Source organism: Tuber melanosporum (genome assembly GCF_000151645.1).
Source record: "Tuber melanosporum whole genome shotgun sequence assembly, scaffold_24, strain Mel28".
Lineage (NCBI taxonomy): Eukaryota > Fungi > Ascomycota > Pezizomycetes > Pezizales > Tuberaceae > Tuber > Tuber melanosporum.
This window is the reverse complement of record NW_003298908.1, coordinates 748,483-761,952: the sequence shown is the minus strand read 5'-3', so window position 1 is coordinate 761,952 and position 13,470 is coordinate 748,483. Positions and strand designations below refer to the sequence as shown.

The 13,470-nt window shown below is 48.0% G+C and overlaps 4 protein-coding genes; 2 read left to right on the top strand and 2 right to left on the bottom strand.

Moving 5' to 3' along the window:
* Positions 1–3,399: 3,399 nt before the first annotated feature.
* Positions 3,400–4,188, top strand: GSTUM_00006129001 (uncharacterized protein). XM_002838266.2 has 3 exons: positions 3,400–3,571; positions 3,648–3,707; positions 3,782–4,188. Exons 1-3 carry the CDS (start codon positions 3,536–3,538, stop codon positions 3,998–4,000), a joined length of 315 nt encoding a protein of 104 aa, XP_002838312.1. The 5' UTR covers positions 3,400–3,535; the 3' UTR covers positions 4,001–4,188.
* Positions 4,189–6,158: 1,970 nt separating this feature from the next.
* On the bottom strand, positions 6,159–8,604 carry GSTUM_00006128001 (uncharacterized protein). XM_002838265.2 has 5 exons: positions 7,818–8,604; positions 7,650–7,737; positions 7,196–7,579; positions 6,847–7,142; positions 6,159–6,793 (listed from the first exon to the last, which is right to left on the bottom strand). Exons 1-5 carry the CDS (start codon positions 8,040–8,042, stop codon positions 6,644–6,646), a joined length of 1,143 nt encoding a protein of 380 aa, XP_002838311.1. The 5' UTR covers positions 8,043–8,604; the 3' UTR covers positions 6,159–6,643.
* A 233-nt stretch (positions 8,605–8,837) lies between these two features.
* On the top strand, positions 8,838–11,564 carry GSTUM_00006127001 (uncharacterized protein; the record flags this gene model as incomplete). XM_002838264.2 has 4 exons in its annotated part: positions 8,838–8,963; positions 9,022–10,416; positions 10,476–11,278; positions 11,345–11,564. 4 exons carry the CDS (start codon positions 8,838–8,840, stop codon positions 11,469–11,471), a joined length of 2,451 nt encoding a protein of 816 aa, XP_002838310.1. The 3' UTR covers positions 11,472–11,564.
* A 21-nt stretch (positions 11,565–11,585) lies between these two features.
* On the bottom strand, positions 11,586–12,621 carry GSTUM_00006126001 (uncharacterized protein). XM_002838263.2 has 1 exon: positions 11,586–12,621. The coding sequence occupies exon 1, from the start codon at positions 12,562–12,564 to the stop codon at positions 11,722–11,724; it is 843 nt and encodes a 280-aa protein (XP_002838309.1). The 5' UTR covers positions 12,565–12,621; the 3' UTR covers positions 11,586–11,721.
* Positions 12,622–13,470: the final 849 nt, after the last annotated feature.

Below are 13,470 nucleotides of genomic sequence, written 5' to 3'. Positions count from 1 at the left end.
GCTACGATGACGGTTGCCAAACACACTTTGGCAACAAAGAAGGCTCGGGATGGTTCCCGAGGGAATGTCGAAAGCGTGGCCCACGCCTGGACCATGTTCTAAAGTATTGGCAACAATGCTTCAGAAATGGGTGCAGGATGCACAGGGCACAGAAAATATCTGCAGTATTCTACCCGCAGAAGGATGGGAGCAGAAAAGAGTTGGAAGGAGAAGATGCCAGAAAGGCATGGGCCGCGAGGACGCAGTCCAGAGAGGGTGGGGCCCAAAACTCCTTAGCAGACATGGAACCGGACGTGAGGAGCCTACACAGACAGATCCAGGGACTCCGAGAACAACTGGGCCAAGGCGAGGCCACAATTTCGGCAAACGACAAAACGATTGCGGAGTTAAAACAGCTGAACGAAAATCAGCGGCACACAATCGAAATGGCGAACCTGACTCTGGAATCGGTGAGGGTCAGATGGAGGACGGCAGACGACAAGTTCCACAAGCTGAGAAGGACCATGCGCTCGGCAGGACGGGAACTATTGAAACTGGGAGAAAAGGCCTGATGGGACTCAGGTTTAGGAGGAGGGGAGCTAATGTCACGAATGTGGCTTGGCATGGAAAAGGTTTTCACGTGACACATGGTTATGAGTCACAGGTATGTTATTGTTTTGCGCATATAACTCATTCGGGTTATATGATTTGTTATGCGTGGGATTTGTGATGCTTTCGCACATGGCTCAAATATGAGTCATGGGACATGTGCCTGACGAGTATGCCTTGCAAGTGTGCCTTGCGGGTAAGCCTTGCACAGATGATTTATGTTTCGCACATGACCTCATTATGAGGTCATGGGTTTCGCGCATATGACTCAGTCGAGTCATATGACTTGTTTATTGTATTATGATTGGTTTATGAGTTTTGCACATGACCTCGCTATAAGGTCATGGGTTTTGAGCATGTGATCACTTTGGTCACATGACTAGTGTGTTATGATTTGGTTTCGCACATGTGACCACTTTAGGTCACATGATTAAAGGCGGGAAGAACACTATATAAGGAGGCCGATGCGGCCGAGGAAGATAGGTTCTTCACGTTTTGTTCTAAGTACTTTTCCTACTTATTACTTTAACGAATATAAAACACCTTTACGATCTTTATCCTTATTGCAACGTTATCATTACACCAAGAAGTACTCGTCACGAAGACGAGTTAGAGAAAGCTTACGATAGGTGTTTCCGATAGAAGACAAAGGTCTTGTACTATCAGTAACATAGGTAGAGGCCTAGAGCTATCATAAGACAAAGAAAGAAAGAGAAAGAAAAGATAAGTATCGTTCCCCGTCGCCAAGAACTAACTATATGAAAGGGGATCGTTACAACAAGACATAATATACTCAAGCAAGGTACCAGGAGTATGGTATGCCAATGTTCAATTGACCCCCATGCTCCCCTGACCTGAATTCGATTGAGAATGTTTGGAATCTTTTAAAAGACATACTTGATGCCTAGCAGCCTCGCGTTTGGGGAAAAGCTGCCATGGTAGCTGCAGTTCAGGAAGAATGGGATCAGATATCTCTATTTGATGTGGTTTCCTTCATTGATTCCATGCCCGAATAGATTGAGGCTGTTATAGCTGCTAATAGAGGACAAACTCGCTGGTAAACTAGACCAATCATTTTTTCATTTTCTCTTATTTTTAATTTTCAATATTTACAATTGTTTATTTATATTTATTATATCTATCTCAATGTACTCTATATACAAATATTCAATAGTTTATAATCATTTATAAGTTTTTGGGAAGTTATTTAACAATCTTTGTTCAGGGGCTAACTGCCATTTTAGTCTAAGTACACCAACATTCAGGCATCTTCCGCCCTCCCTTCAGCTTATGACAGGGGCCCCCTGTTTCCGAATACTTCTTGCCTGGGACGTGTACTCCTCTGTCAGTCCATTGCAGTTGAGACTGTTAATTGGTGGTCAATTGCATAAATGCCAACCAACCCCTACTTGTTTCACCTTACTTGCCAGCTCAAGGCATTTCCAACGACATGTTGGTCACACGATGCGTCATATCTTACCGCTATGATAGTTTTTTTATCAAGTGCATATCTTCACATTAGCCGTGCCAAGGTTGCGAAAGCAACCTCGCAAGAGAGTGCCCGACAGCTCAACTACAGATTCAATTTGTATGTGAATTCAAGAATTACGAACCAACTACCAAAAATTCTCTGATGGTTTAAATGTCCTTCCGGCTTTCTCACATATTCTTTCCTCTCTTTTACAACTTTTATTCACATGTGGTGGGACTTTGATTAGGGAGGTTTTGCTACGACGGTCGTAAAAAACTTGAAACTTTCCTTATCACCACAGCAACGGCACCTGGCACTAACCCCTCCACATGTGCGATAGTGCTTGGTGGCTCAACTTTGCACAGTCTCAAGAACAGTTCTTATATCCGAGTAGGACGGTCGTAAAGTGGATGTATTTACACCTTTGTTTACCAAAAATTGGTATCATATGGTTTGCACCGAAGCTAGGTGAGGGGTTTTCAACCCGCACCAAGTTTTGTACCGGCACTGTGCTTAGCAAAATGCCAGTGTTCTGACTTTGTTGCAACATTCATAATTCGCCACAAAAATAAGCACAGTTCTGGATAGTACGACGGTCGTAACAAAACCTCCCTATTTGGGTTAAGCTTGAAAGTGTCGTTGAGGGCCCGAGGTTGCGAAAGCAACGGTGGGGTTGCGGCGGAGCCACAACATTGGAACGGTTACGAAAGTTCTGTACCAGCCGATTCATAAAGTATCCGGACACCTTGGCACTGTGGCCGCCTGTATTGGCGCCAAGTGTCCGGATACTTTATGAACCCGCTAGTGTGTAGCCATGAACATGAACTTGCTCTTGTTGCCACAGCAGCAGTCACCCACTACCCAAACATGGTTGGGAAGGCAAGCTGATTCAGGTGCACGACAGAAAGCAGGCTAAGCGTGAACTTGTGTAGTTCGTGAATTGGTGTGAACTTGAGCATGTAAAGAATGTAAGCAAAGTGGCTGATTGACCCAGAATTATTTTACGCAAGTTAGTATGATAGCATGCGTCTATTCTGGATAGGGATAAATTTATCATGTTCAGGTTCGGGTGCTGGGATATTTTGATGAACAGGATAGTCCATTTGTGGCACAATGCAGCGTTCATGTTCAAGCACTCGACAGAGCCTCCCTCTTTGCGTGGCTGTGCCCAAACGGTTTCCAAGACAGACACAACAACCCTAACCCCGCCGGCAAGTTCCGCCCGTGACACCAAGAAAGGCCAGATTAGCCAGACTGAGCTCATGCTCAACCTCACCTCTGTCCGAGCTTTGTCAGGCACATCACTATCGCCACTACCACCCCCTCCATCACCACCTCCAGGTATCTTCCCCCAGCGGTAACGAGAAAGAAAGAAAAGAGAAAACCGAAATCCTCTTTCCTTTTCCTCCTGCTTCACCCCTCCTAAAACTTGTAGAAGGAAAAAGGAGGTAAACGAAACAGCAAGAGTAAAAAACCATGGACCAGATCCAAAGTATAATCGATGGCTTCATCGTAACTTGCCCCACCCCCTCCCCGCCCCCTCCCCTTCCTCACCGCCATTGGCTAATCTGAGAAAACCAAAAATTAGGACTTCGAAGGCCAACGTCTCGCTGAAACCCTAACAACTGCAATCCTCGTTCTCGCAGGTGTAACTAACCCCCCCTCCCTCTCCTTACGATAAATAAACACAAGCAGCTCACAGACATCTCTCGCTCGCTTCAGGTACTAGCTTTCATAGTCGGTTACGTCCTGTCGGACCTCAAATACACTGTTTATATCGGGCTCAGTGGCACGGTGATCGCGTTCCTGGTGGTGGTCCCGCCGTGGGGTATTTACAAGAGGAATCCGTTGACGTATTTGCCCGCCAGCGGGGTGCAGGTTCAGATGGTTGATGGGGATGCTGATGGTGGGAAGGAGAAGGAAGGGAAGAAAGTCAAATGAATGTCGGGGCTAGGGGGAGGGGCTCTTTCGGCTGTGTTGGATTGTGTTGGGCTGGATCGGGTTTGAAATCTTTGCTCTGTTTGATGGGAGGAGGAAGAGCAAGGGGAAGGAACCCTCTGTAGGATAGTTATGGAGGAAGTACGAAGCAGAGTGAAGGCTGGCAATAGAAACTTTGCTGTCGGATATTATTATTTTCCATTTTCCACCTTCACCTTGCCGGATTGCACAGACTTCCGGATTTTCCACTGATGAGGTTCTATCATGGTGGAATCTGGGGTTATGCTTCAGGAAGAAACTTCCCGGGCAGAACCATCTATGCAAGTATCACCCGCAGAGTATCATACTTGTGTGATCTTCTGTTCCTAGGCTACAAAAGCACAAGTTCAGAAAAACTGCCGCTACTAATATCCCCCCCAATTGCCGGAAACAATCGCCTCGACCATAGAAACACCTGGAATTGCGGAGCTTCTTTTAAACAAACCACCTCCCGCCCTGTACGATATTGAGTATAATAGCACAGCTGAACCTCCACCAGTGCAGCCACCATGTCTTCAGCCCCCTCTATAACCCGTTCACCATAAATGCCATGGATATGGTTCTGCTAGGTGTCTTGATTGAACCGGAGAAAAAGCCAGGTACATATCATATTCCTCTGCACTGGGGATCTATTCTACCACAAGACCTAATCCCCATCGGGAATACGTGGCGGATTCCTAAACCCTGGATTGAAACAAAAGATCGCTCCTCCGGCACCCGGGCAGAAATGCCAGTGTCATGCCGCGCAAGAGCAATGGGAAAAGCTGGAACCCACGAATCGGGACCCACTTATCCATACTGTGCCGAACAGACTCTAGGGATCGCCCACAAACTTTGTATTAATTACCACACCATTCCTTCTCTGCCCCGTACTGTGCTCGAGCATTTAGGAGAGCACCCCTTCGCCACAATTCCCGAGAACGGGAGCATTCCGCGGCCGCTATCACTTACCCCGTCCGGACCATTTGCCCCCGGGATTGTCGGGGTGCCTCGTGCCCACCCACACCTCATCGCCCACCACCACTCAGTAAACCCCCAGCATTCGCACTACAGCCCCACCCAATATAATACCAGGCGAAAAGAAGCTCCCACGATCAATACACCGTTCCGTACGTGAGATCCCCAGGAAGCACAGAACAGGTACCAGTACCGGCAAGGCAGCACGTGTACTACTACTCGACGAGGGCATACCTAAATCGGATTCTCCGCTATGGAGACCGGAATAATCGAGAAACAATCTTGGAACTTCGAGAATTTCCTTCCCCCCCCCTTTGAATTCGTGGTAGGGGAAAGGAAAGGGGAAGAAAAAAAAAGACACGGCGAGGGGATTCGCTTTTAGCGGTCGGTGGAGGGGAACAATACGATACACCTTCCTGTCTATCGTAGGAGAGACTTTCAATTGCTATGGTACATTTTTTACGGTACGGTCCCGTGTTCCAGTATCATCATGCCTCTGCTTGTGCTCGCAGGGTACGGTACCGGCAGGGCGCAGCACATCTGATCAGCTGGGGTTATCATAGTCTAGCGAACGCCAAGAGTTTGGGCTTTTTGCTTGTGGGGGGGTTTCTAATGGCGGGCATCAATCATCCGGGCGTAGTGGGTATATTCCTTCTGAGGCTCGCCCTCGAGTGCTCAATCATGATTGTCACCAAAGTGGCTATGGTATTTTATATGATCATGTGAAGAGGGAATTGGAAGAGCTGCCTGGTGAAAGCGCTTCTCGGCTCTGGGTTTGTTGGGTCCGGGACTATCGTCACTGGCGTATCAAATTTGACGGGAAAAGGTCGGGAGGTGGCCTTGCCGGTGGGTGCTATAGTATATACACATTTTACTCGAGGACAGTGTGGTGGGCCATCGTGACGATGGAGGGTCTCACGGCACGATTTACTCAACAGTTCAGCTTAATTATTACACTAAGCCAGCTTTCCCCTAGACTTCTCATTATAGCAGGCTGAGTTTGTATGGGGCAAGGGTTAGAACCCAAAAGATTATTTTCGAATTTGCTATAGTACCGGTAATGTTCTCCAATGTATACCCGTTATAACGGGGAAATTTGTGGAGCATTCAAGTTCCTAAGAGATTCCTTCATAACAGCAGTTTTTCCACTATAAGGAGGTCCATTACAGATAGCAAAGTTCGACTGTACTCGTATTATTATTGTACAATTGTGGCAACTTAATACCTTTTTCCCGACCCCAATTACCCTACTGCATATTCACTCCACTACTATCCGATCCGAGCGCAAGAAAAAAAGTCTATATAAAAACGCTAATATTCTCCAACAAGAATGCACATGAAATGAAACGAAACATCCTGGAAAGAAAATATGACTGGTACAGGAGATAAAACTAAAAAGAAGAGCATGCCATAGAGAAGTGTGTTCCAGGAAACCCAATTTTCTTTTTTGCGCCAGGAATATATGGTGAGAACCGCCTAGTAATTTAAAAACAAAACACAACACCCCTCCTAATTGTCATCCTGGTCCATATCAAATCCACATGACGATGGCCGGGAAACAAACACCACTTTTACCCCATTCTATTTCCCTTTTCCCGCTGACTCGAACCATGTGTGCTCTATGCGCTTCCGCCAAAAACCGAGCCATATTTACGACTTCTGACCAAATCCATCTCTCATGCTCTGAGAGCTAGCACTCATGGTAGGGTTGGATGTTGGGAGAACTCCAGTCTTTGACTGGGATTGCTTAACCTTCGCAAGAGCGTAAACGATTCCAGAGAAGAAACCAATGCCAATAGCCTAGAATATACTTATTACGAGGTAACCTATCGGAGATGGGGAGAGCAACTTACCGTGACGGAGAAGAAAGTAACAGGAGCATCGAAAAAGATCAATCCAGAAATAGCAAGTGGAAGCTTATTAAGAGCACCGACCATAGAATAAGTGGTAGACGAAGTGGTCCGGACACACCATGCAGAGGTATATGAAATAAAGATGGAGGAGAGTCCCGAGAAGATCATAGCAATAATTATGTTGTTGCGGCGTTCCTCGGGGAAGTTTAGGTTGATGTTGGTGGAAGACCAATCCTCAAAGAGGAGAGAGCTGAAGAAAAGAACAGGGATGGAAAGAAGGTTATTATAGAACATAGCTATAAGGAAATATTAGTGATGTACGGACGTAATAAAATGAAGAGGGACGTACTATCAAAATCTTTGAAGTTAGTCAACTTTATTCTCTTCCTCATTCCCAAGACATAGCTCGCAGAGCTCAAGCAGTTGATCAACATCCAGATATATCCGGCGTTTAGTGTGCTCAAAGCAGCGGCAGTCTCAGTGGAGCTATGGCCATAGTTGTCGATGGCGGCACTGATATCGGCCCATGCCGCAACGACAGAAGAAAGGACCATCAAGCCGAAAGAAAAGAGTGCCATTCCGGTCACGGAGCCACCGAACCATAGAACTTCACCATAGGCAATCAAGATAATGGTTAAGTTCTTAAATATGGTATAGACCGGGATTGACAAGAATTGAAGAGCTTTGGAGGAGGTGTAGATCATAAGAATTAGAAGAACGGAGATGGGAAACCCTGCAAAGAAATTATTATACGGTGTATCTATACTAGCTTCCAAGAGATACAAGGAAAAAAAAATACATACATTTTCGAGCTTCATCCATGCTGAAGTCCCGATACTTGATATAACCCATTGATTTGCCAATGGCGATGGCAACCACACAAACAATACTCTAAGAAGTTGTGCTGATTAGTAGCTGCTCGGTACTTCCAGCCCCCGTGATACGCAAGAGAGATAAGGGGAAATGCTTACCTGCACCATACACAAGAAGAAATTCAAATTAAAGTCATATCCCGACAATACATATTTATTCGTCACGGTCATGAGAATACTGGCTCCGCAGTAACTGAGGATTGGAAACAACGGATTGCTCACCACCGGAGCCGGGGGAGGTCCACGCGGCGAAGGAGGAGCAAATCCCTTATCATTACTAGGAATATCGACGCGGAAAGCCTCCTGTTTCTCTTTTTCGGCCATCACCGTAAATGCTTTGTAACCTAGGTGGCTAAAACGATCTCGTTATTATAGTCGAAGGTGGTTGTCGTTGACAACTGCTGAAGTTGGTAAAGACAAGAGGCCAAGATCCCAAACAAAAAAACGGAGAAGAACTAAAGAATGACTGGGTGAGCTGAGGATGTTACTGCAAGGAGCAGATGGAAAGGTAAGGGGAAGGGGGGTCTAGCGGTATATATCTCAACGGGAAAACACAGGAAGATGGGCTTAACAAGAGGGAGATGGCTGGTGGTAGAGGGATAGGGGAAGTCGAAAGGTTGTTCTGGCCAAGGGAAAAGAAAGAAAGGCAAGTCAGCGAGATTAGAGGCAGGGACACAAAAAGAGGGCACTATCCCCAGTTAAAGACAGGGAAACCGATGAGAGGACTAAAAGGGCCGAGGGTTTGGTAAAATAACAGGGAGAGTCAAAGGCGGGAAACGGTTTTAACTCCGGGTTTATCGTGTGTTGATATCTTTGCTCAGGGAATGGCGGTTTGAGATAGCGTGGTTTGAAAACGGTTCTTTTGGAGCTGAAGATCTGGAGGGTGAGATAAAGGGGCTGAAGGGACGGAAAGCTCAGATCCCCCCCTATTTTTAATTTCCAATTTTCTTTTTGAGAAGAGTTTTTGTGGCTAGTGTGCAAAGACGTGCGCGTTCATAAGTGATGTTACACCATGTGGCTGAAAGTGCATCAGACCCCACCAAGAGCCGCAAACCCCCCACCGAACTTTTCTTCCACCTCTGCTACATACCCGCGCCCATCTGCAAAGCATTTAGTGCCATGACGGAGGTTAGCTGCTCATATATTTCCATTGGAGGGAATCGGAATCCGGCGGCTGCGGATTGGTCACCCTCTGGGCTTCTCGCTTTCGGTGCTGGAAGATGCATATCATTGTGGAATCCATTGGTGCGTGTGGAGTCTTGCTCTTGTTTGGTTAGCTGATTAATTTTGTTTAAACCCCCAGGACCCCGAGTATCGTGGAGTCTTTTCCACCCTCAAAGGGCATACTGATCGCGTTAATGTCGTTCGATTTCTACCCGGCCAAAGTTTAGCGGAGGACATCATTATTTCTGGATCGGTTGATCAGTCACTCCGTATCTGGCAACGCCTTGAAAATTCGGATTCATTTAGTCCTTGCTCTGTTGTCGAGGGGGTTCACAAGGCTTCCGTAAGCGCTATTGCAACATGTCCTCGGCATCCTTTAGTGTTTGCATCGGCTTCGACGGATGGGATAGTTGCTGTGTTTGGTCTCTCAATTTTATCTCAAGGGAAATTAGATGTGAAGCTTCTTCAAGTGTTCTCTACTGCACCCAAGTTTTATCCCTTGGCGTTGGCACTATCGGTCCTTCCCTCTTCATCTTCACCAAGTCCTCCAGCTCTTATACTGGCAGTATCTGGATCTGCATCATCAGTCTCAATATATCTGTCCTCCTCGCTTTCATCGCAGTTTTCCCACCAAGCTACTCTATCAGGCCATGAAAATTGGATTAGGTCGCTTGCATTCACTCCCGAGGACTACTCTAACCCAGGATCAGATCTGATATTGGCCTCTGCATCTCAGGATAAGTATATCCGATTGTGGCGTATACACCCCGGGGAAGAGCTACCACCAGCAGCGGCAGAAGGTGAGAGTAAAATTTTCGGCCTTAGCAATCGCCTATCCAACAAAGTCCATCAACTTCGAGCTGAGGATGATGGAGTGTGGTCCGTCACTTTTGAGGCGTTGCTCATGGGTCATGAAGATTGGATATACACTGCTGCATGGAGGCCTCAGACGGCAGATGGGTTGGGTTTGAGATTACTGTCAACATCTGCTGATAACTCACTTTCCATCTGGGAACCCGAAGAGTCTTCAGGGATCTGGCTCACCACATCACGGTTAGGGGAGATTTCTGATTATAAGGGGGCCTCTACTGCAACTGGTTCTGCTGGTGGCCTGTGGATGGGATTATGGAGTCCGGACGGAAAGGCAGTCGTAGCACTTGGTAAAACTGGGTCATGGAGGCTTTGGAAACACAACCCTCAGGAGGGTCGATGGGTTCAGAGTGTGGGCATAGGAGGGCATGTGAAGGAAGTAATGGGCTGCTCATGGGAAAAAGCAGGCGGATATTTACTATCAACCGGGCTGGACCAGACCACGAGGCTCTCTGCGGAGTGGATCAGGGGGAATGGAGGTCCAAATTCTTGGCATGAGTTTTCGAGGCCGCAGATCCATGGGTATGATATCAATTGTATAGCTAGCCTGGGAGAGAGCAGGTTTGTTTCTGGCGCAGACGAGAAACTACTAAGAATCTTCGATGAGCCGAAAACTATCGCCGGGCTGCTTGAGAGTTTATGTGGTATAAGAAAGCTATCAAAAGTAGACCATGTTCCCCTACATAAATTGGCAGCTTCTAATAGCTGCTTGTGATTTATTAGGAACCAATGCCAGACGCAGCAAACGTTCCAGTACTAGGACTATCCAATAAAGCAGTCGATAGCTCGGCAGTACTCCCATTACCCAACGGGAACGCCCCGGAGGAAGAGAATGATGAAAGCGATGAGCAACAGGAGTCCGCTCAGTCCGCAACGTCAGTTATAGAGGGCCTTCACCACCCACCCCTTGAAGATCACCTCGCTAGGCACACACTTTGGCCCGAAAGAGAAAAGCTTTACGGCCACGGATACGAGATATCAGCGGTATCGTGTTCACCAGATGGGAAGTTCATTGCAACAGCGTGCAAAGCTAGCACCATAGATCACGCAGTTATAAGACTTTTTGAAACAGAAACCTGGCAGGAAATAAAGCCTCCCCTAAGATCGCATTCTCTCACAGTTCATGGAATGGCATTTAGCACTGATGGGAGCCGACTGTTGAGCGTGGGCAGAGATCGTGCATGGACCGTATTTGAGAAGCGGGAGGCGGGATGGGAGAAACTGGACATGAGGGAAAAGGGCCACACTAGGATCATATGGGATGGAAAGTGGGCCCCCGTTGAGGATGTGTTTGCGACCGCAAGCAGAGATAAGTCTGTCAAATTATGGCACAAGGGGGATGGGGGATGGGTGAACAGAGCTGCACTAAGATTCGAGGTACCGGTCACAGCACTGGACTTTTTGGGGGAGGTAATAGAGGGAAAGTGCTGGCTTGCAATAGGCCTAGAGGATGGAGGATTGCATGTCTATCATGTAAGGGTAGGTGATTGGGCGAGCCCGGAGCTGCTCATCAAGCTGGATGATAGGTAAGGCCGCTCCGCAATTCGCAACAAAAAGAATGCGAGTGACTAATTGTGATAATGCGGATAAAGAATCACACCTGATAGGTCGGTTACACAGATCACCTGGCGACCAACAAGGGGCCAGGTGGGGGGGAGGGATGTGGCAGTGAGCAGCGAAGATTTTTCCGTGCGAGTGTACAGTATCTCCATTGCTTAAAGCACAGATATATAGCGAACTTTATGGAGGGAAGTAGCAAAGACACGAACAAACAAAGGCGTTGGGCCGCCGTTACGCCATATCTACCCACCGTATTGCACAACCATGTGTAATCCGCACCCCAAACGCGCCTAGAGAATGCGAAAATCGAGGAAACCGCCGAGAAACCTGATCGGATACCATCTACCCGAGCATAGAGCCCAGTTAAAGAAAGCTCCCAGAACCATCCCTCCCGTGAGCGCCCCACAGATTAAAAGGGCTCCTTCTCAACATTATTATATGTCACCTGGCCACTCTTCGTCCTATCCCTGGGCCCCCTCTCCTCCAAATCCTCCACCAACCAGCCCAGCGCCAGATCCAACAATGCCGAATTCCGCATAATCCCTCCATCGCGGCACCCCGCACTAGCCCCCTTCCTCTCAACCTCCCCCAAAAACGAAGCCACGGTGCCAACCGCCTTAACCTTCCCCCCCGCCATCCTAACCAAATTCGTTGGCCACCCGGCAATCCCATCCATGATATGCGTAGCATAGACGATGGTGCATCCCCGAGTCTCCGTCTCCTCCTTCAAGAACTCCAAAAACCTAAAGCGCGCAAGGACGTCCAAGTCAACGGTGACCTCATCGATCAGCAGAATGGACCAAGGCCTGAGCAAGCCCATCGCCAACTGCACCCTCCGCCTTTCCCCATCGGAAGCTATGTGCATTCGCCAGTCGACGTCGATGTCCAGGATGCGCACCAGCTGATCGCGCCGCTCAGGGTACGCGTCCCCGCCCACGCTCGCCAGGAGCTCGTGCACGTAGATATCGTTCCGCACGATCGGGTTCAGAACCCATTCCAGACCCAGGTAGGTCACGCCCTCCAGCCCATGCGCGAATGGGTCCACGCCACCGATACGTATGCGGCCCCGGGTTGTGAGTTTTTTGCCCGAGGCGAGGCGGAGCAGCGTAGTCTTGCCGGCCCCGTTCGCGCCGATGAGAAGCGTGCGCGAGCCAGCTGGGAGGTTGATGTTTATGTCTTCTAGCCCGATGGAGTTGTCGGGGAAGGTGTAGGTTAGGTTTTGGATGTCGATTGATGGGGGGTGATGGGCCATTTTTGTGGGTGGGGTTGGTTGATGGATGTGGGGTGGTTGTGAATTTTTGGTGCGGTTAGTGGGGTATTTATTTAGTGTTTCTCTTCTCTTTTTCTCTTTTTTTCCCCCTGGGACCTGGTTAACTGTTTGCATCGGGAATCACACCAGCCCTGTCTTGGAGGGCGATCCCCCACCATGGTGAGGGAACTCTTTCTTACATACAAGCACCGTAACCGGACATCCACCCTGGCCCAGCAACAGCATGCCAACCCGCCAAGCGTGGCCTTAATACCGGTGCACGTCAACCTTGGCAGATATCTGGTAGTATCATACTTGTAACTTTTTTCCAAGGAGATTACCAGTCTGATAATAATTATCATAGTTAATATATCCCGGCCATTCTTTTGCTCCTATCATACCAAAAGTTTGACCTACCCCCAGACCCCCAACCTCTCCACGAAAACTTGAGAAACCATATTTCCCATCTCCTCTCTATCAACATGTAGAGGATGAAATGTCGTGAAGTTGCAATTCGCATGGGAGCTGTGATTGCAATCCTTTTGTAGGGGGATGTCCGAAGTTGAGCGATATTTTACCTTTTTCTCTTCGCAGACAACTCCGGCTACAGATGTCCCTCACCATAATTCTTTCTAAAGGGAGAGAGACAACGAGAAGTAAATCCCACCACCGAGTATGCCGAGATTTTCTCAAATGAATATTGTGGCGGGCAGGAGGAGGAGGAGGAGGCTCTCAAATACACGTTGAAAAAAGAAAAAAGAAAAAAAAAAAACTGCGAGCACGGTGCTTGCAGTACGATACCGAACCTCTCCCATCCCTCTAGCGCTCATGAAAAACCTCCCCCTCCCACAATCGCCTATCGTAACGTATCTCCCCGACAGCCGATAACCACTCCCCACCATGGCAAAA